Below are 26879 nucleotides of genomic sequence, written 5' to 3' on the forward strand. Positions count from 1 at the left end.
TGTACGAAGACATGGCAAGGGACGAAATAATAATTTATCTTCATTATGGTAACTATAAAAGGAGAACAATAAGGGTTCTCGATGTAATCCTTCAAAAAGGTGAAGGAAATATTTACCATCAAAATGGTATGAAAAATTTATAAAGCATGTCACAATAATTATACTCCATTTTTTTAAAGAGAATGTGACTTGTGATAAGCATTGAGAATGCAGACTCATTCCTGAAGGTGAATGTAGCAGTATGTGATAAAAGTAATGAATAAAGACGTGCAATGCATGATTGGATACATACCACAACTCACCTCTAAGGGAGGTTTGAGACAAAGAAAGATAATGAATATTACTGTGTAGTTACATGAATAAATCATTGGTCGCATACAGGTGATACGCCAAAAATATTTGGTCATGCCTTATGAAAGTTATTAAAAGCAAAATTAAAGCAAAAAATTATTTTGCTTATGATGATTTTGAACATGACAATTATTATGATATGATTCTCTTTGTGAAGGAGACATTCATTATATGGATGGTGTGACAAAAGATCTTGTAGTACAAAAGCAGTTAAGAGCTCTGAAAGAACTAATTTGTTACTACCAGGATGAATCAAATTGTTCATGACATTAATATTGTAGTAAGTCTCAAAAGAAACATTTTGATTTACAAATATATTAGCCAAAGTGGTTGGCATATTGAGACTATAAATGAAAAGAAGATTGAATATCTTTATATTACTATAATCATACCGGGTAAATATAAAAGGTTACCAAACTTTTCTTCTATTTGTACTACACAAGTATAAGCATGATGATGCAATCACAAGCCACAAGTAAACTAGAGGTTTACTGAAATAAATATTAGTTGGCATGACAGGTTGACCATCTCGGTTCAATTATGATGCGAAAGTTTAATTAAAAATTACACTGGCATATATTGAAGAAATATAAGATTCTTCAATAATTGTGCTGCTTATTCTCATGATATACCAGTTAAGGTTGGGATTGAATCACTTGATTTCTGGAATGAATAAAAGGTGATAAATATATGGGCCCAGTCACCTTCCATGTGGACCGTTTACTATTATATGATTTTAATAGATGCATCTATTTTATGGTAACATGTGCATTTGTTATCAACTTGCAGTTTGGCTTTTGCAAGATTGATTGCTCAAATTATTAGAGCACAGTTCCAGAATATAAATTATGATGATTTATCTTGATAATATTGGTTTAAATCCAAGTTGGTTTAGCAGAAATTGTATGCCTCCAATTATATCTAAACCATTGGTTATGAGAACAAAACTGCCAAAATAAAATTTGGTATGTGATGTATTATTTAATATACAACAGCACTTGTACGCATCTAGCCAAGTTATGATAAGTTCTCCCTATCACAATCGGTTCAGGGTCAGGAACCAAATAATTTCCATCTAGAAATATGAATGTGCTATATGATTTAATTATTCCATCACAATGCACAAAGATGGATCCCCAAATAAGGCTAGGGATATGTGTTGGTGATCCCAAGAATAGGGGAGAAAATGGGCAGCTGAAAAAGTAATGCATGTAATGAATTATTATGAGTACATCTAGATTCTCGTACGGAAAAATGTGAACTTGAAGTTCAAGTGATAATTCATTTGCAAAATATTGCCAGGCGTATTTGCTAACCCAAAGCTAAATGTCATATTCAACTGCTAATGCTCCAAATAAAATAAAGTTCATAATGAATAGAGTCTATGGCATGCATGAAGCATAATAGACTAATCGGTTCCAAAGATAAAACTCCTTGAAGAAGGAGAGGAGCAAATGTTCAAGATGGTCATAATAAGGAGGCAAGTGCTCTAAAAGAGCACCACGACATAACACTTCATAAGACCTCATGGGAGAGGCTCAGGTACCTGAAAATAATAAGATAAAGAAATCTCAATAAGTTATGTCTTTATTGGGTAATAGTAGAACCGATATAAAATGATCGTCGACGATATTGTTAATATAATGTAGCGCTCAATATTATTAATATTGACGAGGATCTTGAGCTCAAATCTGTCATGAAATTTGGACAATTTGGCCAAATGAAAAATAAGTAATGAAAATTGATTTCATCTGAAAAATATGAAGTTGGACGGATAGTCCCAACACCTGAAAGTATAAAGCCAGTGGAGGTATAAATGTGTTCTTGTGCGAAAAAAAGGTCAAGTCGATAGACATAAAGACGACTTGTGTCACAAGAAGATTTGTAAATAACCTGGCGTTGATTATATAGAGACATGTTCTCCTGTGGTGGATGTCGCCATTTCAGGTTTTAATCTAGCAATACAAGAAAAATGTGATATGCGTATAATGGAAATCATTGAAGGATTTAAATTGTTCTGAAGCGTATTAAGGTTTCCAAGAAATCTATTAAATAAAGCTTCAAAAATCCTTATACAGATTGAAACAATCAGGGCGCATGTGGTATAATCGCCTGAGTGAGTACCTGTTGAAAGAAGGGTACAAGAATGATTCAATTTGTCCTTGTGTCTTTATAAAAAGATATGGATCTAAATTTATTATAATCACCGTGTATGTTGATGATTTAAATATCATTGGAACTTCTAGGGAGCTTCCTAAAGCAGTAGAGCTTCCTAAAGCAGTAGACTATTTAAAGAAAGAATTTGAAATGAAAGATCTTGGAAAGACAAAATTTTGTCTTGGTCTACAAATTGAGTATATGAAAGATGGAATTTTTGTTCATCAATCAGCATACACTAAAAAGATTTTAAAGAGATTCTATATGGATAAAGCACATCCATTCCGACCTTATGAAAATAATAAAGAGCTTCTTGGTCCCGAAGTACCATATCTTAGTTCAATTGGTGCACTAATATATCTTTCTAACATTACAAGGTTTGACACAATTTTTTCAGTTAATGTCTTAACAAGATATAGCTCTGCTCCTACAAGGAGACATTAGAATTAAATCAAACACATATTGCGGTATCTAAAAGGGACTACCGATATGGGATTATTTTATGGCAATGATTGCAGTCCCGATCTTTTTGGTATACTGGGTATTTATCTGACTCACATAAGGCTCGATCTCAAACAGGCTATGTGTTTACATATGGAGGCACTGCCATATCTTGGCGATCGACTAAGCAATCAATCGTGGCTACGTCATCTAATCATGTTGAGATAATTGCTATTCATGAAGCAAGTCGAGAATGTGTATGGTTGAGGTCTATAATACACCTTATTCGAGACAAATATAGTTTGAAGTGTGACAAACTACCCACAATTTTATATGAAGACAATGCAGCATGCATAGCCCAATTGAAGGGAGGATTCATAAAAGGGGATAGGACAAAGCAAATTTCACCGGAGTTATTTTTAACGCATGATCTTCAAAAGAATGGTGATATCAATATGCAACAGATTCGTTCAAGCGATAATATAGCTGATTTGTTCACCAAATCTCTACCGACGTCAACCTTCAAGAAACTAGTGTACAAGATTGGGATGCGAAAGCTCAAGGATGTGAATTGATGCTCTCATCAGGGGGAGTTAATACGTGTTGTACTCTTTTTCCCTTACAAAGTTTTGTCCCACTGGGTTTTTCTTGCAAGGTTTTTAACGAGGCAACCAAAAGGCGTATTTCTAAACATGTGTACTCTTTTTCCTCCACTAGAATTTTTTTTCCCATAGGGTTTTTTCCTAATAAGGTTTTAACGAGGCACATTATCTATGGACATCCAAGGGGGAGTATTATAAGAAAAATTAAATTATGGTGAATGTCTACTCTTCCTCCATGATCTTCTCAAATGCTTAATGACATATTCAATGACATATTTTTATACTTAATGACATATTTTTCTTCACTTTTTATGCCTATATAAAGGCCTTATAATAGATAGGAAAATACATACAATTGAAGAAGAAATACTTTTTCTTCTCTCTATCTCTATTTCTTGTTCATGTTTTACTAAATTATTTTTATTTCATAACTTGTTTTTGTTCATGTTTTACTAAATTACTTTCATTTCATAACAAAATCCGCATTTTGTCTAGCCTAATAAGATTTTAAGGAGAGCGAAGATTTCATCTTATTGTGTACGTTTGGAGCACGTATCATTAGTTGTTACAGTGAGATGAAATGCAGGGGAGGTAGAAGCTTAAGTACGGATTTGGCTGAACTCAATCGCTTTTTGTTCAAATGAATATGTATGTATTAACAAATTCATTTTTAACAAATTCACTATATCTACACATATTATTTAGAATTCAATTATTAACACTTGAAGTTGTCGTTCTAACATTCAAATAAAGTTGAAATTTTAACTCTGCTTGTGATGAAAGAATTCTTAAATCAGACAGTGAAACAAATTAATTAGCAGAATAAGTGATGCTGAACATTGACCGACTAGGGAACTCAAGGCATTTTAACAGAAATATTGAGCTAATTCATCACCTTTAATTTATCATTTATTTTCGTACTTCTCCAATCCTTATACAGGTATGAATAGTCTAATCAGTTAATATATCTATTATATCGATAACGAAGAAGTACAAGAGTAGAACTCCGACAACAAAAGGAGAAAAGGAAATGACTACCACCATGAGTAATAAAGAGTTAAAGAAAACTACTCTCTCCGTTTTAAGTTATGTGTCCTTTTTTTAAAAAAAAATATTTAATAAAACAATACCACTTTCTAATGATGAGTAAGTTTTGAATTCTAACATTTTATTTTATTTTTAATGATATTCAGTTTCCTTATTGGAAACCATAAGATTTAAAAGGTATACTTGATATATTAATACATTATAAGATTTAAATTTTTGCGTTTAATTTATAATGAAATAAATGAAGAATAGGACGTACAAATAAAAAGATATTATATGGTTGGCATGAAAAGAATTTGTGAAGTACATATATGTGGTTATAAACATTATAAACATGTAGGTCCATTTAGCTATTAGCATCTTTGAACCCTTTGGTTGATGACTTATTGACCAAAGGATGAAACCCTGCATTTATGCATGTGAAAACACACAAAGTTAGAAGGAATTTATGAGAGAAAGAGAAGAATATATTTGTAACAAGAAATGCAGTAAAATAATATAAAGAATGATTGAGACAAAGTCTCCTTGGGATCTGCAAAGTTGGGTAGAATAACTTAACAAATACTAGTAAATAGGAATAGTTGTAAATTTTTTATCAAGCTAGCAATGTCACACTATTGAGAAAACCATCAAAAGTGGTATGTATCCTTTATGCTTAATTAATTAGAGGTCAAACCTTCCGGTCGAGGATCTATCGCAAATAATTTTCTCTATCTTATATTCCTCCGTTTATTTTTAGTTGTCAAGTATTCTAAAAATAAGTTTTTATTTTTACTTATTACTTTTCGCATATCAAGAGAAAAATAATTTATTTTTCCTGTTTTTTCCTTAGCATTAATTACTCATTCCAAATCATTTTTCAAAACCATTAAGACTACAATAATTAATATAAGTATCATGATAAATTATGCATTTAATTTTTTATTTCTTAAGGGGTGTACAAAGTCAATAGTACACAAGTAAAAATAAACGGAGAGAATATAAGGTAGGGCTAAAGTTTGTGTATACTTTACCGTCCTAAGACCTCACTCGTGTAATCAAACCGAGTATGTTGTTGTTATTGTAAATTTGAATATTGAGAATGAAGCCGTCTTTAGTGAAAAGTGTTTTGCTTCAAAATAAAATTTTAGACGCAGATTAGTTGGATTCCACAGTAACTATTGAATACTGAATGAAAACCAACAAAAAATTGTTGACAGAGAGAAAGAAAAATATTTCTACTGTACTACTACTATTGTAGATAGTAGATAGAGAGAGAGAAGTATGAATACAAAGGACTGTAGCATAGAATCTGAAATGTCAAATTCATGTCTGCTTAGCATTCATTTCATTTCTTGTCATTTCATCTCTGACTTTACACCCATTTTCCCAGAACCCCATTCTCTGACTAGTGAGCCTTCTTTTGGACACATATTCTGATTTTTTGTAGTTAATAAATTCATATACGTACACATGCACTTTTATTTAATTTATTTATGGTACGATTTTAGCAAAAGTAACTTTGAAATTAATCTCTCATCCTAAATTAGGACCAAAAATGCATACTATCCTACTTTGCTTTAGGAAAATTTTTAACCTGATTCCATGAACAACTAATCAATACTCTATTTATTTGGGATTAAATTAGAGTGTGATTAATAGTTGCAATTTCATCTAGCAACATTAAATGTACGATTCAAATCACATTAAAAAGTTATTTTCTTTTATTCTTATCTCTTTCCCGGGTATTGTTTGACTTGTAATTTTAGTTTGTCCCAAAAGTTGCATTTATAAAATCTACAATATTCTATGAACTAACTTGTCAGTATGATATTAAAACGTGTATTACATTCAAAATGGTGTGATATATTTGTATGTACATACTTCAGATCTTAAAACTAATTATTGTAAAAAAATGTCTATCAAACACGATATTTTTCGGTACAGCATTTGAATAGATTTAATCCTTTCTTATTTTTGTTATCATAGTTTTGCAAGAAGCTAATGTATCACTCAAAGAAAAAGATCCCATTCTCAATGATTTTGGATATTAAAGATGTTACTACAAAAACATTGGAACTAGGTCACATCAAATCCAACACTCCATATCTTGATTATAGTATAAAGTGAACATGTATGTTAGTCCATTTTCTTGAAGAGATAAGAGATCATCTAAAGCTCTTCCCTCCATTTGAGGAAGATATTTCAGGTAATCATGTGAATCTTTGACATAATATAATCCAGACGTCAATTCAGAATTTAAATTTGATTGGTTTGAATACTTATTCTCACAAGTGAGCGTGTTGCACTTTCGTAATTACGGGTTCAAACCTTATTATTTATTAAAATTTTAGTGATTTTTTTATATATATTTATGTTTTGTGTAAAATATATTGAGTTCAATTAAACCCGTTGAAGTTATATTGCATCTGTCTTTGTAGCCGATAAAAACACTAGGGTGAACAAGATCATGTGTGAGTGGGGCCATGTTTTGGGGCCATATTATCAACAACTTAGGATTTATATATCTTACAAAAAGGATCAATTCCTTTATTATAAAGGTTGTGGTGGAGTGGTAAGTATTCATTTATCTTAACCAGAAGTTTTGAGTTTGAACTTTAAGTATGAAGTTATCTTTGTTAATGAGCGATTTACCCGCAATATGGGATTTACTGGATGAATCAGAATTTAATCGAACCCTAATACGAATATCAAATACCGGGTGGGAAACCAAAAAATAAAGGATAAATTCCTTTCAGTTGGAAAAAGTTTTGAATATTTAGTACAATTCCTGATTATTGAGGCATCATGTTCTCTAGTTATGTTTAGACTAGAGAGTTCAAATTCCTTTTATGTGACCGGTAGACCCTAGTTATAACCGAAGGATATTGAACTAGACTTCGTTATGTTTGGTTGGGCTAAAGGGAGGGTAAGTAAGAGAAAGGGAAATCAACCAAGAATATTATAAGTCATTTATGCTTCTTCATCTACTTTTCACTAGACGCAAATTTAAGAGATTTATATATTTGTGAAATTTGACAGAGATAACATTAATTACTTTAACGTTTAAATTTGATTCGGCCTTGTTCACGAAGTAGAGGAGGAGGGCCACGATCCTCCACAACGATGGGTGGATTTTTCCGAGGCACACCTCTTACCTCTTGCAAAAGTCTAGAACAATCGGGTCTATGGGGCCCAGTGTGAAGAGGTAAGTGTAAACACTTAAGTACCCCTCCACATGGGTAGTAACGTCATTCTCGGGCCCGGGGACTACTACGTTTTTGTCTTCCCAATTGCAATCCTTACGAACTATGGGAAGAATATCTTCGATCACAGAACATATGTACCTCGAGACTCCTTCACCCCGGTCCTGTTTGCGCGAGGTTTTCTCGATTTTAAAGTCATCTGCAATTGAGCAGCCCCCGGGAATGAACGTTGACAAGGGAGGCTCGGCGACCGGTTCGTTAGCAGCAACAATAGGGGAAGTCGTTTTGAGGGCAACCACCTCAGGGGTAACCGTTTCAGTACCAGCGGCTGGTTGAGAAGATGAAGAGGCAACTTGTTGAGGAATAGTTTTCGATGTTTTGGCCATTGTCATCTGGGGGGTGTTTGAAAACTTGAGGAAAGAACACGAAGTTTTGGAATAACGGGTTTTGAAGATGAAGAACAGAGTATGAAGAAATGCTAGGCAAAAATCTGGAGATTACTACGGAAATTGAAGAACAAGGATGAAGATATGAAGGTTTGAAGAAGGTTTGATGATGGTTGGAAAGCTCGAAGGTAGTGATTTAGTCGAAAGGTAGAAAAAGGACAAAAGGAGGAAGCTTTTATAGGGAAACAGTTGACGCTTCGCATTCGGGAGCAACCTGCCGGTGAGAGACACGTGTCCGAAGTCATAACGACGCGATTGATGGGACGTTTCGGCTCCCTCGTCGTAACGTACGAAGGAAGGAACCGGAGTCATCTGTCGTTTCCCATCGTTTCGGCAAGCCTACTCTCTGAGAAACGATGGGACTATCTGTATACGGGTAAAACCGAACCCACTAAATACCCCGATTTCTCGGTAAGGCAAACGGAGCAGGAACGTGATCGCAATAAATCGGAGTCAGAGCGAGGAGCCCCTCGTATCGGGGATCGGGCAAAACACCTTTCCTCGGGGGTATTAGGACTATGTCCTCCGGGTCGGTTCGAGGATCAATACTTCGGGGAGCATTACCAAACAGCTGCACACGACTAACAAAGGGTCGTGATGTCCGTGCCCAACAGGATATCACGGTGTGAATCTCGGCCCGTATCGGCAGAAAAAGATTTTTACCTTTCTTAGAATTGTACTTGGGGTAAAACTCTCTTCTATATAAAGGGAGAAGCTTATTATTCATGAGATACATTATAACACGCATACCAAGGCAATTTATTTCAATTCTCTTTGTTGTTCAAAGTTCTTATTTTTGTTCTTAAGTTCTTCATAAGCGCAAGTTTGGAATCGAAGGCAGGTTCCTCATTGAGCCTTTAACCAAGCTCGGAATCATCCTTATCATTGGTTTGGCCATTTATTACATCTTTCATTTGTTTAATCTAACGACATTAATCACTTGTATTGAATTAATCCACATATCCTTAAAACCACATATAAATTCAATTGTTATCTGTTTTTTTAGGGCAAACAATACTGAGAACGCTCTTTTACCAAACAACTACTTTTTTTTAGATCAAGTGGTCCTATAATAAGAATAATCGAATCATACAAATTAAATGAGTGGTGCTAAACTAATTGTAAGGGAGGGAATATCATATAAATTAGGACCTTGAAAGAAAAGACAAATTTGGTATATCTTCGGAAAAATAGTTATTATTCTGGAGTTCCAAATTTCACAAGTAAAACTCCAGAACATTTTAAACTCCATGACAAATCACTATTTTTCATTATAGGGGCTGAAAATGACTATTTGTTAAACTCCCCCACACGCACATTGGATAAAAGAGAAAGTACATGTGTTTTATGTCGTTCTACTTGACTACTTTCACTCTCCTATTCTAATTTGAAACTAAATACACTGTAAGATGTAATTTGAATGAGAAACAAATAATTACAAGTCGAAACAAAATATAAAATCATAACCAGCGCTGGTAAGACTGCGTGACTAGAATAATGTCGCGTGCTGAATTAAAGATTTGACAAACAAAATACGCTACTTCTAATATATTTTCTCTAGTACTAGTGTTTGCTATATTAGATAATTCATAGCATTGTTAAACTCTAGCTTGACAATTGAGCAAACATTGCAGAAAGGACTCAACGCAATAACCTCATATGTATAAGAAGACAACCATATTCAAATCGATCCCCAATTATTTGTTTACTAAAATGGGGCTTAGAGCTTGCAATTCACAATCAGTCAATCTGCAATTACATGTTCACTGAAACTTTTAATATCAGGTATTCATCCATCCTATAAAATGAAAGCTGTGGCAAAAAACAAGTATCAAGATCCTAAATGTGGGTGAGAATACAAAAAAAAAATTATGAAACAAGTCTCCCATCATGGGGTGGATCCTGCAGCTGAAGTATTACCAAGTTTCACCTAGCATGTTGCTTTCCCTACTGCACTGAAAGATAGTCTTGATCTCCTGTCAGTTCCAAAGCTATACTTTAGATCTGAAGCATTCACAGGGACAGACACATTGCTCGTAGAGGGAAAAGAGAAGACCAGGCGTTCAGCTGATTTTCCCGTGCCAAAGCTGTATGCTGGAACAGTGGATGCATCCGCGGGCTGAGAGAGGACACTGGCTGAGGACGATGGCATGATGGACGGTGTTGGTGGTTCTGAAAGTGCACCAGATGATGCAGCTACTGGAAAAGTGAATCCAAACCCATTGTCAGGGAATGTTGCATTTCTAGGATTCGGCTTATTAATAGAAATGGATGGCAAAGTAGGTTTCGTTCCAGAGGCCTGTCCAGCAGCATTTCTTGGTAGCTCAAAACCCGTGGAATTGGATAACGTTGTGGCATTCTGCCCATTACTTTGATTATGAAAAGGCCACCGGGGGGTAGTACCTTTATCTTTCTTTCCTTCATCAGTACCTACGTAGTCCTGCAGCATAGTACCTTTATCTTTCTGTCCATCACCAGTGCCTGCAGAGTCCTGCAGCATAGACATACCATGTTAAAGTGGTGATCCTATAAAATAATTAGTAATGCTTAAAATCAACATCCTCTGATGTTTTCTAACTCTTGCACCCTCCATTTCAAATACATAAATTTATTTTTTTAACTCTGTAAAGAAAGGGTTATCTTTTTTAACAAACTCGAGATTGCCAGGAAGGTGCAAAATACTGTCATTTGTAAATATAACTTTCAATAACAATTAAGTACCTGGTCCAAACTTGCAGTGCGAGAACCAGAAAAGAAATTTTTAACTTGGGAATCAGCATCCTTAAAAGTGAATGAAGGCACTGTATCAACTCCAGTCGTCGCAACAAATACACCAGCTATGCTAGAAGCTTTAGCACTAGCATGCTCCTGAGATATTTCCACGTGACTGACTGTGCCAATATCTCCATCTTTGGACGATCGGGCAGCTGCCAGCCCATTGTTCCTACGCATACCAAATTCTCCTAAATGCGATGATTTCGTTTTACCATTTGGAGTGGAATCAGAGATTTCATTGCGGGGATATTTCTTCCATTCACTGGCCATCTTCAATTCAGCTTCCTTTTCTGCAGGAGTGGGCTTATGTCTATCAAGTTGCTCTAATATTTTTCTTACAGTCTCATTGAACGGCATAGCTTCTTCAGACCTGCCTGCTCTATGCTCCACTGATTGGTCCTTCTCGACACCACTAGGTTGACCAACTTCCAAGTTCTTCCTAGCAGCAGGCAAGAAAACTTCAGAAGCACCAATTTTTCCTAAAGGTGAAGAAGCATTTTTGGAATTCAGGAATATGGATCTCTTAGGCCGAGATTCTGAGCCAAATTTATTCCGTATACGCCGAATGGGTCCCGCAGATCCATAGCTTAGATGAGGTAAATCACTCCTAGTCTTCTCCTGAAATTTTTATAGCATGATAACATTCAGAAAGATCCCAACTGCTCCTTGAAAGTATTCTAATTAGATTACAATAAAGATTAATGATCACAGAAAATCTTATAAACATGCAAAAACCGTTAAATCAGTACAGGAAACTTCAAATAAGAAGTTGCTTTGATAGACAGGAATTTTGTCATTGAATTAATTTTAGACTTGCTAAGACAAACATATACCTGGCTGTATATTGATGATTGAGATTGTTGGAAGGTTTTCGCTGAGAGATCTGGCCACCTGCTACCAGTCTGCGAATGAGTCTGCTGACAAAATGCAAGTGCAACAAGAATAAATATTCCTGGATTAACAAAAGTATGCTTGTAAACACATCTAAATTTTGTCACAATACAAACCCTATCTCTGGATTTCGGCAATAAAGTTCTAGAGTATGGAGTCCTCGGAAACTCAACAAGCCCATATCCTCTCTGACTCTGTGGAGTAATATGACTATGCTGATCTTGCAGCATGGCAGCTGGCCAACAAGTCGATGACTTAAGCGAAGGTGGCGGATGAAACCTGTTTTGTGGAGCTTGTTCTCCCTTGGATACAAGACTGCAAGAATCGTATCCTTTTTCTAACCTACGACTTCCCATGTAAGCTCTTGCAATATCAATAGGTGATGCTCCAACTTCATCTTGTACCTGCAGTAGTGGACTATTTGATAAATACATCCTAGTATCAACACCAAAACTCCGGAAGAAGACTGCATCAATGAGGGTATTTCATGAAATAATTATTTACACTTGTTACTTCCAAGCTATTCCAGACTTTATTCGCTAATGCACTTTTCACCTTTTAAGGCTTCATTTGAGACCATCTCTCGAGATGAAGTTCAACAGGCTAAAGTACTATTATCATGGACATTTCACAAAACAAATATGTGCCAATGACAGAAGGGTTTATAGTGATAATTAACTTACATTTGTTTGGGGAAAAGGTGTTGAAGTTCCTGGCATAGCAAAATTTGTTTGGGGAAGAGGTGTTGAAGCTCCTGGCATAGGAAAATTTGTTTGGGGAAGAGGTGTTGAAGCTTCTGGCATAGCAAAATTTGTTTGGGGAAGAGGAGTTGAAGTTCCTGGCATAGCAAAATTTGTTTGGGGAAGAGGTGTTGAAGTTCCTGGCATAGCAAACTCTGCTTCATCCTGCTTCCTGTGATATGGTCTTCTAGGTGTCTCGTGTGTTAAATGAAACCTTCCAATGTCTCCTTCAGCTGTTTTGCTAGTTTTCTTTTCTTGGTCATCAATAACCCTTGAGTTTAATATCTCTGTCAAACGCATTATTTCATCCCTGCATATAGTGAAAGACTAGTTTTGAATAAGAAAGTTTAACTGACAAAATTCAAACGATATACATGGTGAAAAGAGTTTCCTGAATGTACACAAGACATAGGAATCCAGCATCAAGTCTGGACCTGCAAAGCATTGGAGGATCACCAAAAAGAGGAAAGGGTGATAATGTCAGAAGCTCAGTTCCTAGCAATTATAGAGAACTGCATTCTCAAACCAATGTGGGCTTACGAGGAAAATAAGCAATTTTAAAGGTGCATGCATTTTTCAAATGAAGCAGGAATTGGTTCCTAACTCTCTCTAATGAGGTAGCACTGCAACAACATGATAGAAAAGAACACAGAGACGTGAAGAATGATATGCTACCTTGAAAATGATTTCCCCTGCATGAGCCGCTCAATTCTGGAAATCTCAGATTTATCAGTGGAATTCTGTGGTTTCTCTTCTTCCTGCTTCACTGCTTCGGATATCCCATTCAATTTTCCCATTCTTTGATCCTCTTCCTTTCCTTCAGAAGATCTGGATATCACATACTGCATAAACATAATATCCAACACTCTGAAGAAATTCTTTTTACTAGAAACAATCTTACATAAAAAATTCACTTCCTTTTCCTCTTTTTTTTTTTGTGGTTTGGGGAGGGGGGAGGGGGGAATGAGGGGCACTTTCCTTTCACAGCATCAATTTCTGGTAAGGCCACAGAATTAAACATTCCCTCCTCACATACTTGACCTAGCAACCTTTTTAGTCCAGTAAAATGTGTTTCAGTCCCTTCTCCATTGGTACCAAAGAAAAAATATCAAAATTATAATATGACATCATCCGTTCATGGGAGCCAAAAAATTTAGACACGCTACTGACAAATATTATTTATGCAACTTTAACGAGTTTCAAAAAAGAAATAACTATTCTCACAAAACCCATTAGAAGTAGCCCTCACAAAACACTATATGCTCCTAACCCTGAGAATACAATCCCCCGGGTTTCCCCTTATTTTTCATTATCATACTTAAGGTTGGTCACCAGGGGCGGATCTATTCAGTCCCAAGGGGGTGGTACGCCACCCGCAATCTTCGGTCGAAACTTTATATATGTATGTATATATACTTAAGAAATAATATAAATGATTAAGTTGCCACCCGCAGTAACAAAAGTATCCAAGGTGCCAGTGGCAAAATCTTGCCTTTTCCTCCTACAAGATGAAAGTTCAAACCCCGTTGCTTTCATTCAGTACAAAATGAGTTATCTCTCTTTTTTTTAATTCATCATTGACTTTTCTTTTATTTAAAATAGAATAAAATACCTCTTAATTTCTCTCTCTCTCAATAAAACAAAACCCCTCCCCAACAGAAGTAACCCATCACCTCGTCTCTCTCGTCGACTGTCGCCTCCGCTTTCACATCCCAGGGCCGCTTCTCTACACTCTACTTCCATTCTTTCACCGGAGTTCAGACCATCGTCTCTATCTTCCAACACCCAACCATTGTAAGGCACTACAGGTTGATTCTTGTCTATTTCCTAGCCCTATTTGCATTTTTTCCCATCAAATATCTGTTCAATTTTTGTTTTCTTCTGTTTTATTTAGTTAATCAAACATCTGGTCCATCTTGTTCTATTTGGTTGTGTATTACAATATTGTTCAATTTTAGACTTTGAATCTGTGATATCTAATTGAAGAAAAGCAACGGTTTAGACTTTAGAGCACACAAGGTTGATGGAACTTAAAGCAACAAAAGTTAGTTAATCAAGTATTTGTTTCGTCTTATTCAAATCCTATGTTGTTGCTGGCCGTAAGTTTATTTTATTTTGCTTGGCCGTAGTCAGTAGATGAGTAGAACTGTAGAAGTGTAGAACCCAAACTTCTAAGGATTCTTTAAGATAAAGAAGGATGCTCTTCTAGACTTAGTATATAACTTGGATTTCTACTATCAAATTGTTCTTGCATTTCTGCTAGAGAGGAAGCTTTCTCATTTAATTTATTTCTTACTTAGTGACTGAGAGCATATAACATGAGGTAGAATGAACTTTATTTTACAGAAAAGTGATCCTAATATTTGTGATTGAGATGGATAAATTTGTCACGAGGTTGGATCATTCTCAACCAAGTCCATCCTTGAGCCAGGTGAATGCCAATCTTTCTCATCTAATAGATGAACTCAATTTGGAATCACTTGAACCCGATCCAGGAGAAAGAATACCAATTGCTGACTATAACCCTCGAATACGAGATGAAGTGAGAAGACACTATATTCAAAAAGGGCCTTGTCAACCTTTCGAGCATCAATTTCCCAAAACTAAAATAGGAGGGAGAATGCGTCAATTTGTTCCAAGTTGGTTCAAAGGTCAATTTTCTAGATGGTTGGAATATAGTGTGAAGAAAGACGCGGCATATTGCCTATGTTGTTATTTGTTCAAAAATAAATTTATCCATGGAAGTGCGAGTGAATTCTATACAAAGAATGGTTTTAGGGCTTGGAATAAGGGTCTTGAAAGATTGCGTCTACATGTTGGTGATGTTAATAATGTCCATGATAAATGTTTTAAAAAGATGCTAGATTTATCAAATCATCATCAATCAACAATCAATTCAAGTTGTTTTTGATAAACACTCTGAGAAGTTAAAAAGTGAGTATCGAATGCGTTTAGAAGCATCAATTGATGTGGCAGGACTTCTATTGCTTTATGGATTGCCTTTTAGGGGTCATGATGAAAGTGAATCTTCAACAAATCAAGGTCTCTTTCTAGGATTTTTACGATGGCACGGGGACAAGCATCCGGATGTGGGGGAAGTGATATTAGAAAAGGCTCCGCAAAATGATACTTTAACTTGCCCTATGATCCAAAAGGATATTATCAATGCTTGTGCAAAAGAAACATTGAAAGCTATAATTGGAGACTTAAATGGAGATTACTTTAGTATATTGGTTGATGAATCCAAAGATATCTCACACAAAGAACAAATGGCGCTTGTTTTGCGTTACGTTGATAAGAATGGTGAAGTTGTAGAGCGATTTGTTGGTCTTGTCCGTGTTAGCGATACATCGACATCATCATTGAAGGAAGCAATCTATTCTTTACTTTCAGAGCACTCACTAAGTCCATCTAAAATACGTGCACAAGGTTATGATGGGGCTAGTAACATGAGGGGAGAGATAAATGGTCTTAAGACTTTGATTATGAAAGATAGTCCATCGGCATATTACATTCATTGTTTTGCTCATCAATTGCAATTAAAACTTGTAGCTATTGCTAAAAAGCATTTGGATGTTGAAGATTTCTTTTGTCATGTTACTAATGTGTTGAATGTTATTGGAGGATCTTTTAAGCGTAGAGATTCGCTTCGTCTTCTTCAAGCTGAAAATGTGCTGAATGTTATTGGAGGATCTTTTAAGCGTAGAGATTCGCTTCGTCTTCTTCAAGCTGAAAAGTTGGAGCAATTACTTGAGTCCGGTGAAGTTCATATTGGACAAGGATTAAATCAAAAACGGGGGCTTCAAAGACCAGGTGATACTCGTTGGGGATCACATTTCAAAACATTAGATAACTTTATTGTTCTTTTCTCATCTATTGTTAGTGTGCTTGAAGTGATTAAACATGAAGGTTCTACCTCAAATGATAGAAATCAAGCTAAATATCTTCTTAGTGAGATTAAAACACTCAAATTTATTTTTATGCTACACTTGATGTTGAAAGTGTTGGCATTGTCAAATGAGTTGAGCAAGACCTTACCAAAAAAAGGATCAAGATATTGTTAATGTTGTGGAGTTTCTTAACATTACAAAGAAAAGATTGCAAGATATGAGAGAAAGTGAATGGGAATCTTTGTTGGAGTGTGCTTCCTCATTTTGTGCTATGCATGATATTTTGATTCCCAAGATGGATGAGTTTTATTTTCCCGGAAAGTCAAAGCAGAAGTCTTCTAGTATCAGTTATTCATACCACCACTTGCGTGTTGAAATATTTTGTGTTGTGATTGATGTGCAACTTCAAGAGCTTAATGACCGTTTTGATGTAGTGAGTAGTAATTTGCTTCTCGGGATGGCTAGCTTAAATCCAGTCAATTCTTTTGCTAATTATGATAAAGGTAGAATAATGACTTTAGCAAAGTGTTATCCAAATGAGTTTGATGAAGTACAGATTCGGGATTTGAGTTATCAACTCGATACTTTCATAATTCATATGCGAGGTAGTAATGCCAAGTTCTCCAACTAGCAAGGAATTAGTGATTTGGCAAAAGCATTGGTTGAGGCAAATCTTGTGGAGACTTATTCATATATTACTTACTTTTGAAGTTGGCTCTTATTTTACCTGTTGCTACCGCAACTGTGGAGAGAGCATTTTTATCCATGAAGCAAATAAAGAATGATGAGCGGAATAGCATAGGTGATCAATATTTAAATGATTGTTTAGTTTGTTACATAGAGCGGGATGTATTTACAAATGTAAGTAATGATGTTATTATTGACCGTTCCCAGAATATGAAAATTCGTCGAGGACAATTGTAAAGGGATGATGTATATTTATGATATTAGTAGTATTTTTGGAAATTTTATGCTTTGCGCCAAGTTGGAAATTTTGGACCAACTTGGCACCCGGAACCTTCGAATCCTGGATACGCCTCTGTAATGATCACCAACCTTGTTAGCTCAATAAACTTCTTATTCTTTGTTTGATTCCCCATTTCCATTTAATATCCTCTTCGAATATTGAAGCAAAGAGATTCCTTGCTTTCTTCCCACTAGTCCAATTTTTACTTGCAAAAATTCCTTAAAAGCCTTAAAACTGTTGTAGTTCATAGTATGACATCGGACACTAATCCAGAGCGTTGTTTTGTGATTATAATGGCAAAAATATTCCTCCACCTCAAACTAAACCTCTTAGTAACAGACTTAATCTTTACCTAAAAAGAGGCATAGAATATGACATAGTTACACCATAATGTTATTTGGGTCTTGAACTGTATCTTCTCAACAAAGGACTTCGGGGTTTCAAATATATTGCAACTATTTTCTTTTTGATGAAGTAATATTGCAACTATATTCAAACACATACTGACAAAAAGCTTGCATACTAACCTATTCAAGCTTTCTTTATTTAAGCTCTGTGCAAAACATAAAAGGGAATGGAGCAGAGAGTAACATGCCTAGGAATTAGTAGTACCACGGCCACAGACAACCATTAATCATAAAAGAAACAATATTTGGCCTACTTTGGCTTTCAGATGGAACATTATTTTTGCACCTTCATGAAATCTCATCAGATTCCATTACGCAGACCTACCTTTTTTTAATAGGTAAAAGGGATAAATTGACTTCACAGAATAAAATTTGGCAGGAGCCTTTTATCTTCTTTTTTTATTACTGCATAAGTATTGATTTCAGCTACGATTGCTGCAAAGTAATTAGGCACAAACCTACTTATGGTAGTTTCTTTGAAGGATTAATCAGAAAAGCATATATAGAAGGTTTCGAACATAATATGCCAGAGCAGCCAGACAAATACTAAAAGAAACTACAAAGAGCCCATTTGGATTAGCTGAATAAAAGTAGCATCTAAGCACCAAGTGCTGAAAAGCGCCTTTTTAAGTGTTGAAGCTGATTTTATGAATACGTTGTTACGTGTTTGGATAGATAAGTTGAAACTGAAATTAATAATCAACAGTTTTTCAGTGAAAAAGACCAAAAATATCCTTAAATCTGTCAACACTAAAAATAAGATGATTACTGGAGGATTTTAATTCTAACTTGATTCAACAAATTAATTTATATCTTATTGTACATGTGTTGGTGTAACACAATGCACATGGATTAGTATCGATACTAAAGAACTCAATAGCACAACGAAAATGAACTATTCATCTAAAGTTTTAAGTCACAGTAATCTCCACTTTGTGGACATACTAGTGATCAACTTATAAGTACGTAAAACTATTCATAAATGTGAACATATATGTCTGAAGCTTTCAACAATTTAAGAGAAAACACTTCGTGTGAAAAAAATATTACAATAGAGAAAAAAAAGTGTCAAGAAAATATTCGCACTTATATGTAGGCACGAATCATTTTGTTAAAAGAGAATCATCCGTTGAAATTTTTTTTCTTTTTTTGAACTCCAGCTACTAATAACTTTGCTAAATGCCAGCAAAGAGGAAAAAACAAATGGGAAACTAAAGACAAAAGCAGCCAAATCACATTTTTGGGCACGGTAAATGGAAAAGAAATAGAGTTGAATTAGGGGTATTCTAGGGATTATAAGAAAATGCAAGGGATAGCAAAACAAATTACTTGGTCAAACAAAAAAGCTTTTAAGCTGAAATCCCATAAGTTGGGGGTACCCAGCTTATGGCTTATTAGCTTTGGTGTTTACCAAACACCAAAACAAGCCAAAACCAGTTTTTAAGCCAATCCAAACACCCTCAAAGTTAAGTTACCTAAAAGCTGCCATTCTCCACAGTTTCTTGCCATAATTAAGCTTTGCAATGAACTGAGAAGTAGGTCATGATAATTTTAATCAGCAAATTGTAGAGCCTTTTCTAAAGTTTAACTCTAAAGCATTTTATAATTCATAATACCTCGGTATAAGTTTATGAAATGATTTCCTTTCCAGGACGGTATGAGGTATTTTACATACTCTAACAGATGAAAAGTTGTTTCTGTTAAGAATACAGATTCACAATAATATATTTGACTATATATTTTCTTTTTTGAGAATGGTAATATTTTGTACTATTTGATTAAATATTTTCTTGAATATAAACTAGTAAGAGCTTATTTCATGTGATTTTGATGTGCCCAGAACGAAATAAACTTTGCACTTCTCTTTATTAAGATGAACTTTGCATATGAAACTATTGTAGCATTGTTTTTGTGTAACACCACTAACATAATATAAGCTCTCACCCCATTTCCTCTAACACTTTCTATTGAGAAAACACAGAAGTTTGACAAAATCCAACAACCAAGAAAGTAAAGAGTATATACAAAATTTAAAAATTAAAATAATAATCATGTTATGATACTGATTCCTCCCTAACTCCCCACAAAAATTTTAACAATCCATTTGAAATTTTTGTTTAAATCATAATCATGATATGATGCAGCTTTCAGGTTTCTCGTCGATTCTAAGATAAAATTCTAAGCATTAATTTGTTATTTTCTTAGTGTACCAAAGATAATATACAGGTCAGATTGGCTTCTAACTCTAAACCAGTCAACTGTGTCCATGTAAACAGTGATCAACTTTGTGGTTCTCATAGCCTAAAGAGCATATTTACTCTTTACCATGTTTATTTGGTAGACTACTTTTCCTGGAGTATCTGATCAGGATGGAAAATTGCTAATTGTTTTTTTATAACTAATGCATCAGCAAGTAAGAATTAGTGCGTAACAATGACTTCAGCAGAGATATATCATTATGTAACCCATGTCTTTAAATTTTCAAAGTAACCTCTGCCTCCAAATTCTATTCTTGTCCAACAGTTAATGGCCATCCAAACTAAGTGTTAGATAATTTACGTGTTCAATTACATTTCGTGCCCCTTTGTCTCATGTGGTAAGACTGCCACATAATAACAGAGGAACATCTTCATCTTCACATGCTTGCCCATAAAATGGAGATATAACAGAAAGAAATTAACAAAGCAAAATGAGTCAAAGAAGTTGCCAAAGCTTACACTTGGAGTACACTTCTCGTCATTCCCTACATCTTGTGCTGTTGCAGGATCTTCTTTATCTGTCCCAAAGAATTTTTGTAAGATTGCCGATCAAACAGAGGAAACAAAATAAATGATAATAAGTTTAATGATATCCCTTCTGCAAACTGAGACGTGCTGAATTATTTGAGTTTCTTAAGTACAATTCCAAGTAAAAGTTTCACTTTTTTCAAAATTCAAACTCATTTAAAAGATCTTCTTTAAAAAAGTGACTTGAAATTTCCCATAACATCGACTATTCGCTTTTTTCAAAACTTACTAACATAATACACAAATCAAATATATCTTAACATTTTGCTTCAAGCTACATAAGATAATATGGATAAAGAGAGTATTCCGTACAGAGTAAAAGTTTCACTTTTTTCAAATTCAAACTCATTTAAAAGATGATCTTAAAAAAAGTGACTTGACATTTCCCATAACATCGACTATTCGCTTTTTTCAAAACTTACTAACATAATACACAAATCAAATATATCTTAAGTAGCATTTTGCTTCAAGCTACATAAGATAATATGGATAAAGAGAGTATTCCGTACAGAGTAGAAAATATATCCCATACTTATAATCATACATTTATTAATCTCGTGCAGCGTTACAATATGCATGTTCGTTTACTGTTGGTCTTGAGTGACATGGTTGTTTTATGTTCTTAACTCATTCTCCCTCTACCCAAATTTATGTGAAGGACTTCGCCGTAAGAGGGTCAACAACACCTAATTTTCAATGTGAATTTGGACATGAATTCTTCAAGTTTTTAAAATTAAAATTTACATATTTGAAAACTACATGAAAGTTTGAAGGGGAGCCTTGGCGTAACTGGTAAAGGTGTTGCCATGTGACCAGGAGGTCACAGGTTTAAGCCGTGGAAACAGCCTCTTGCAGAAATGCAGAGTAAGGCTGGGTACAATAGACCCTTGTGGTCAGCCCTTCCCCGGACCCCGCACATACGGGGAACTTAGTGCACTGGGCTGCCCTTTTTTTTGCATGAAAGTACTACTTCCTCTGATTCAAGTAATGTGATCCAATTTTGACTAGGCTATAATATTTATATGGCTATAAAGCTTTTGAAAATTGTGGTATTAGACATGACACAACATTTGTGTTGCTATAAAAGATTATCATTAAGGGTAATATGGAAGTATCAGTTAAATTCTTAGCAAATTTAGAAAGAGGTTAGGGTCAAATGGTTTTGTGGGTCTTTACAAACTTTTTTTTAGTTTTATGACCTTATTTCTTTTTTTACACACGGAAGATCTATCTTTTACACATAACAGATCTATCTTTTACACAAAAGAGATCTAAAAATAATACTTTCTTAATTTTAATATTATAAATTGAGATCTAAAAATAATACTTTCTTAATTTTAATATTATAAATTGAGATCTATAATATTGTAAATGGCCATGAAGACCCATTTACTCTCATTATTTTTGGAACAGACTAAGAAGGAAGTAAGATTACATAAAAAATCAATGAGTATAAGTTAACATAGTTAATAATTCAAAATATTTAAAAAAAGGTTTAAGAAAATCGTAGATAAATAAAAAATTGTTTGACTCTCGAAATACTAGCGCATTCATATAAAATGGGACAGTGGGAGTACTATTTATACTTAGTCCATTTTATTTTGGCAATGTCACGTATTTTCAGGTGCCAACGTACATTCATTTATCGACAAGTACTCAGAAAACCTATGGGGACAACAAAGTAGAAGTTGCTTAATGCTGGTTGGTTCTTTTCAAAGGAAACATTAGAAAGACGTTGCTAATGTGGTATAGTAGAAGGACCGCATGGAAGAAAGTTGATATCCACGAGACGCCTATGCCATAGGCCCGATAATCAAGGAACTAAAAGCGAAATCACTTCTAAACACCAACTTCTACGTATGCAATAGCAACACTTCTTTGGTCCCATTTAACATGATGGTATTTAACATAACAAAGACATGAATCTGATTTATATTATACTAATGATAATGGAAGAAATGTTGAAAATAAAGATTAAAAACTAATTCAAGAAAAAAATCACATAAATATCTAAAGTTTTCAAATTTTGAAAGTCGTGAAAGTTAATTAAATAGAATGACCATAAAACATTTCGGGACATCCCAAAAATGGAAAGCAAGTCATGTAAATTGAAACAAAGATAGTCACAAATATTAACTACGATGAGGGATGTAAGACTTAGTCCAACTAGAAATTAAAGAACAAGGAACAAAAAAAACCAAAGTAAAAGCGGCGCCAGCAATTCCGTAATCAAGATGCTTCGCATGTACAAAGACCAGGAAAAGAAAAATCAGCAAAGCCTTGATTGACCTCAAACATCAAATTCAAACCATTTGCCAAACATGTTGAACTCTGGCTCACTCTATCTCGCTATAAACCCAAACGATTATAGTAACCTGGGAGTACGGAAGGGAAGGAATGGGAACAAAAGCAAATGGTAATAGTTTCTCTTTTCATGTTTAGTCTGACGAAAAGACCAAATAAAAAAGAGCAAGGTAACTAAAAATGAGGGAAAAATTCACATTGGCCCCTTGCAATTTTTTTCACGGCCGAGAAATCCAGAGGGCAACTGGCGTAAGGTTCGAACTCGATGAATAATTGGTTTGTCCCTCTACCTTTTTCCACTTAAATGCTAGGCAGGTTCGAAACTCGATGGATAATTGGTCCATCCCTCTACCTTTTTCCACTTAAATGCTAGGCTTTTATCTACAATAGTGTTCGAATCTGTGATGTGCGCCTAATCCATACATCACGCATTGTCCTCTTACCACTAGACCAAAGACTTGAGGGCTACCTCCTTGCAAATTTTTATCTCCCTTTCTAGATGGAAGAGATAAGAGAAAAGAAAACCTCGGAGTGTCAACCGAAGGAATTTTATAATAGTTCTTACTACATTCTTGGAACAAATCAAAAATAGGTTGGCAAAAGAAACAAAAGAGTTCTCACAACCAACACTTTAAAGTAGAGCCTATTTTGAAGCACCAAAAGTATGTTTGGTCAAAGTGAAAACTATGTCACCTTCAGGTCCAAAGCTCAAATTATCGTTACAGCACTTGATAAGAGCCCGTTTACAACCTTAGAGGTCAGGATTACCCGACACCTATACTTGTAGGCAAGCTATAAGTGGGTTTTTCGAGGTGGCACGAGCAAACCAAGACGACGACGTTACAACAACGACATCTAATTCCCAATCTCAAACACGTTAAGGTCGGCTATATGAATCCTCATTGACCATGTCGCTTCATTTAAACTCATCTTAAACCAGTATTATACAAAAATATGAATAGAAAGTAATAGAGGTTTCTATAGCTTCCACTAGTTAGAAAGCATAGGACCTAAAGTAAAGGTACTAACATGAATAAAACATGTTTCTAACTAATTAGTATATCGCCTATATAGATCTATCCTTCTATTATGCCTTACTTTTTGCTAAAATTGCATGATTACAAGAGATTGAATGTCTTTCGAGACAACTTTCATGTGATTTTAGATATCTCGTCCTTTTTTAACACCTTAATTGACTACGGTTTCATACCTATGAACCGATGCATCTGGAGGTCAACTAAGGACATGACCAAACTATCTCAAGCGACTTTCTCTCATTTTATCCTTGGTGTGTGCTACATGTACCTTCAATTGCATGTGATAATTCTTTATGTTGTCTCATCTTGAATGACCACACATCCATCTTAGTACCACATCTTTGCAACACTCATCTTGTGTATGTGTTTGACTTTAGCAGCTGTTTCATGCACATTTAACATTGTTGGTCTTATGAGTTGTACTATACAACTAACCTTTTTACTTTAGTGGACATCCTTCTATCACATAACACTCCAATCGCACTTCCCTATTTCAACCATCCAGTTATTATTCTATGTGTAACATCTTCGTCTATCATGCAATCCTCCTTCGATACCAAGCCAAGATATTCGAATTTTTTGCATTTAGGCACCGCAATCCCGTCTAATCTCACCTCAAATTCACTCTTCTTAAGCTGACTAAACTTGCAGTGCATATTTCTTTTGGTAACGGCAGTAAAACAATACCACCATTACCGAAAAGAAAAACATCACAGTCTAATGCAATGAGATCCCTTCTTCGCTACTAATAACAATAATTTGAAGAAAGTAACCAGCCAAAACCCCCTTTCTCCCATGCTCAGTGCTACTTTTTGTAACAAGCCGTAGAAAAAATTGTGATCACAGTAGGTATTAGGAAATGACTATGCGCTAGATGTGGTGTTCATTCGAGCTAAGTAGCAAGTATAACTCACCGGCCTAGAAAAGCTAAACTTCTGCCAGCTTTTGTCATTTCAACTAAACAAAACTACAATGCTATTACAATTCATAACACTTGAACAGTTACCATTAAACTAAATTAAGCTAAAGATTCACGAAGGACAAAACTGGAAATCACCAGGTTTCATGCAAGGTCATAATGACATGGGAGATGCAAAAACCTAAAGTTTACACCTAAACAACAACAACATCCCCCCCCCCCCCAAAAAAAAAAATAAAAGACACACACACAAAGAGAGAGAGAGAGAAATCCCTCCTGCAATTTTATTTGATAAACCTACTTAGTTCCAACATAAGTAAAAAATTACTAAAGTTACATCTAATAACAGGAAAGTTGTAACAAATTGAGATTAAAAACTCAAATTGCAGCAGAGTAACCAAAAAGGTGAAACTTGCTCCCTAGTTCACCAATTGCAGCAAAATAACCAAAAAGGTCAATTCTTGCAACACCAATTCACCAAGAGACCAACATATTTCATCACCATTACCAAAAACATAACAAAGACACATTCTTGGAATCCCTATATGGCACATAACATGTTCGATGCACAACAAATCTCATACCTACTATAGTTACATTTCATAACAGATCAAGTGTAACTAAAATAACCAAAAAGGTTAATTCTTGCAACCCTAATTCACCAAAATACCAACACACTCCATCACAAATAGCAAGAAAAACATAACAAAGACAATTTCTTGTAATATTGCATATAACTACGTAGCTACTAGAATTACATTCCACAAAAGATCAGGTGAAACTAGAATAACCAAAAAGGTTAATTCTTGCAACTTTAGTTCGCCAAAAGTCCAACATAATTCATCACAATTACCAAAAAAGAGAACCATAAAACAACAACAACACACAGTAAAATCTCACTAGTGGGGTCTGGGTAGGGTAGAGTGTACACAGAACTTACCCCTACCCGGAAGGGTAGAAAGAAACAATAATATCAGAAAAGAAAAAAAAGAATAGATCCATAACAACAAAAGAAATCAAGAAAATAATAACAGCTTCGTAAGAGACAGCAAATAAGTGGAAGGAAAATAACACAATACTATGCAAAACAAAAAAAATAGTATGACAAAAAAATAGTGTGATAAAAAATTCTTAGAAACCCTAATATAGTAAAATTGCACATAACATGTTCAATAAAAGTAAAAATCACATACCTAAGTCACTGTGAATTTCTTCAAGAGGAGGAGGAGGAGTGGAGGCAATTGCATTGGAGATGAACGACGGGAGGATTCTGATGGCACTGCCGGAGATAATACGGTAAGCCGGATCAACTAGTTTCGCTAACCAGCCGGTCCGACCGCCGGTCTGGTTCAGTTGTGGACGGTCGTAAGGAGTTGCCGGAGGTTTCCTCGCCGCCGGTTTCTTGAACTTCCCTCCTGCGCCTCTCTCGCTGGCTCTGTTACCGTAATATGACGGCGTCGTATTGAACTCCATTGTCTCTCTTCTACTATGGTACCTCAACGAAACAGTGGGAGCCAAAAAAAACAGGGATTATATAATGGTACTCTTTTTTGTTGTTTACGGTTTAAGGAAAATAACGGTTCGGTCCCTAACTCTTAAAATAGCTACACTTTGGTCCTTTAATAGGCTTATAGAAATCTACTAGAGGAGGTATCTAAAATTGTTTTGAGGTGTTCGAACATTTTGAAATAACTAGCTTTAGGATATACCCTATATCCATGTGTATAAAATTATAAAAAATATAATCCCTTAAAAATGAAATTTTAAAAAATATAAAAATGACGAATACTGATCTTATTTAGTCAATAAGTAGCGAATGACCTAGATAAGCATGAAAATAACCAAGAATCTTGAAAGATCAGTGTTCTATTATGTATCCCCTCTTTTATTTTAATTTCGAGTCAAAATGATCGTCTAGGTACTTAATATAGACA

General features: G+C 35.0%; 1 protein-coding gene across 5 annotated transcripts; it reads right to left on the reverse strand.

Annotated features, from left to right (window-relative positions):
* Positions 1–9909: 9909 nt before the first annotated feature.
* LOC104113712 (uncharacterized) lies at positions 9910–26458 on the reverse strand. 5 transcript variants are annotated; one of them, XM_070188619.1, is made up of 9 exons: positions 26139–26458; positions 20617–20675; positions 13311–13477; positions 13037–13069; positions 12579–12945; positions 12012–12299; positions 11838–11918; positions 10951–11622; positions 9910–10720 (listed from the first exon to the last, which is right to left on the reverse strand). In XM_070188619.1, the coding sequence occupies exons 1-9, from the start codon at positions 26416–26418 to the stop codon at positions 10160–10162; spliced, it is 2508 nt and encodes an 835-aa protein (XP_070044720.1). In that variant the 5' UTR covers positions 26419–26458; the 3' UTR covers positions 9910–10159. The 5 variants fall into 5 exon arrangements, with proteins under 5 accessions (XP_070044720.1, XP_070044719.1, XP_070044721.1 ...); XM_070188618.1 differs by having other exon boundaries at positions 11838–11921; XM_070188620.1 differs by having other exon boundaries at positions 11838–11921; positions 13311–13463; positions 26139–26451.
* Between the last annotated feature and the right edge of the window lie 421 nt (positions 26459–26879).

The sequence above is a fragment of the Nicotiana tomentosiformis genome, chromosome 11 (assembly GCF_000390325.3).
Source record: "Nicotiana tomentosiformis chromosome 11, ASM39032v3, whole genome shotgun sequence".
In the NCBI taxonomy this organism is placed as follows: domain Eukaryota; kingdom Viridiplantae; phylum Streptophyta; class Magnoliopsida; order Solanales; family Solanaceae; genus Nicotiana; species Nicotiana tomentosiformis.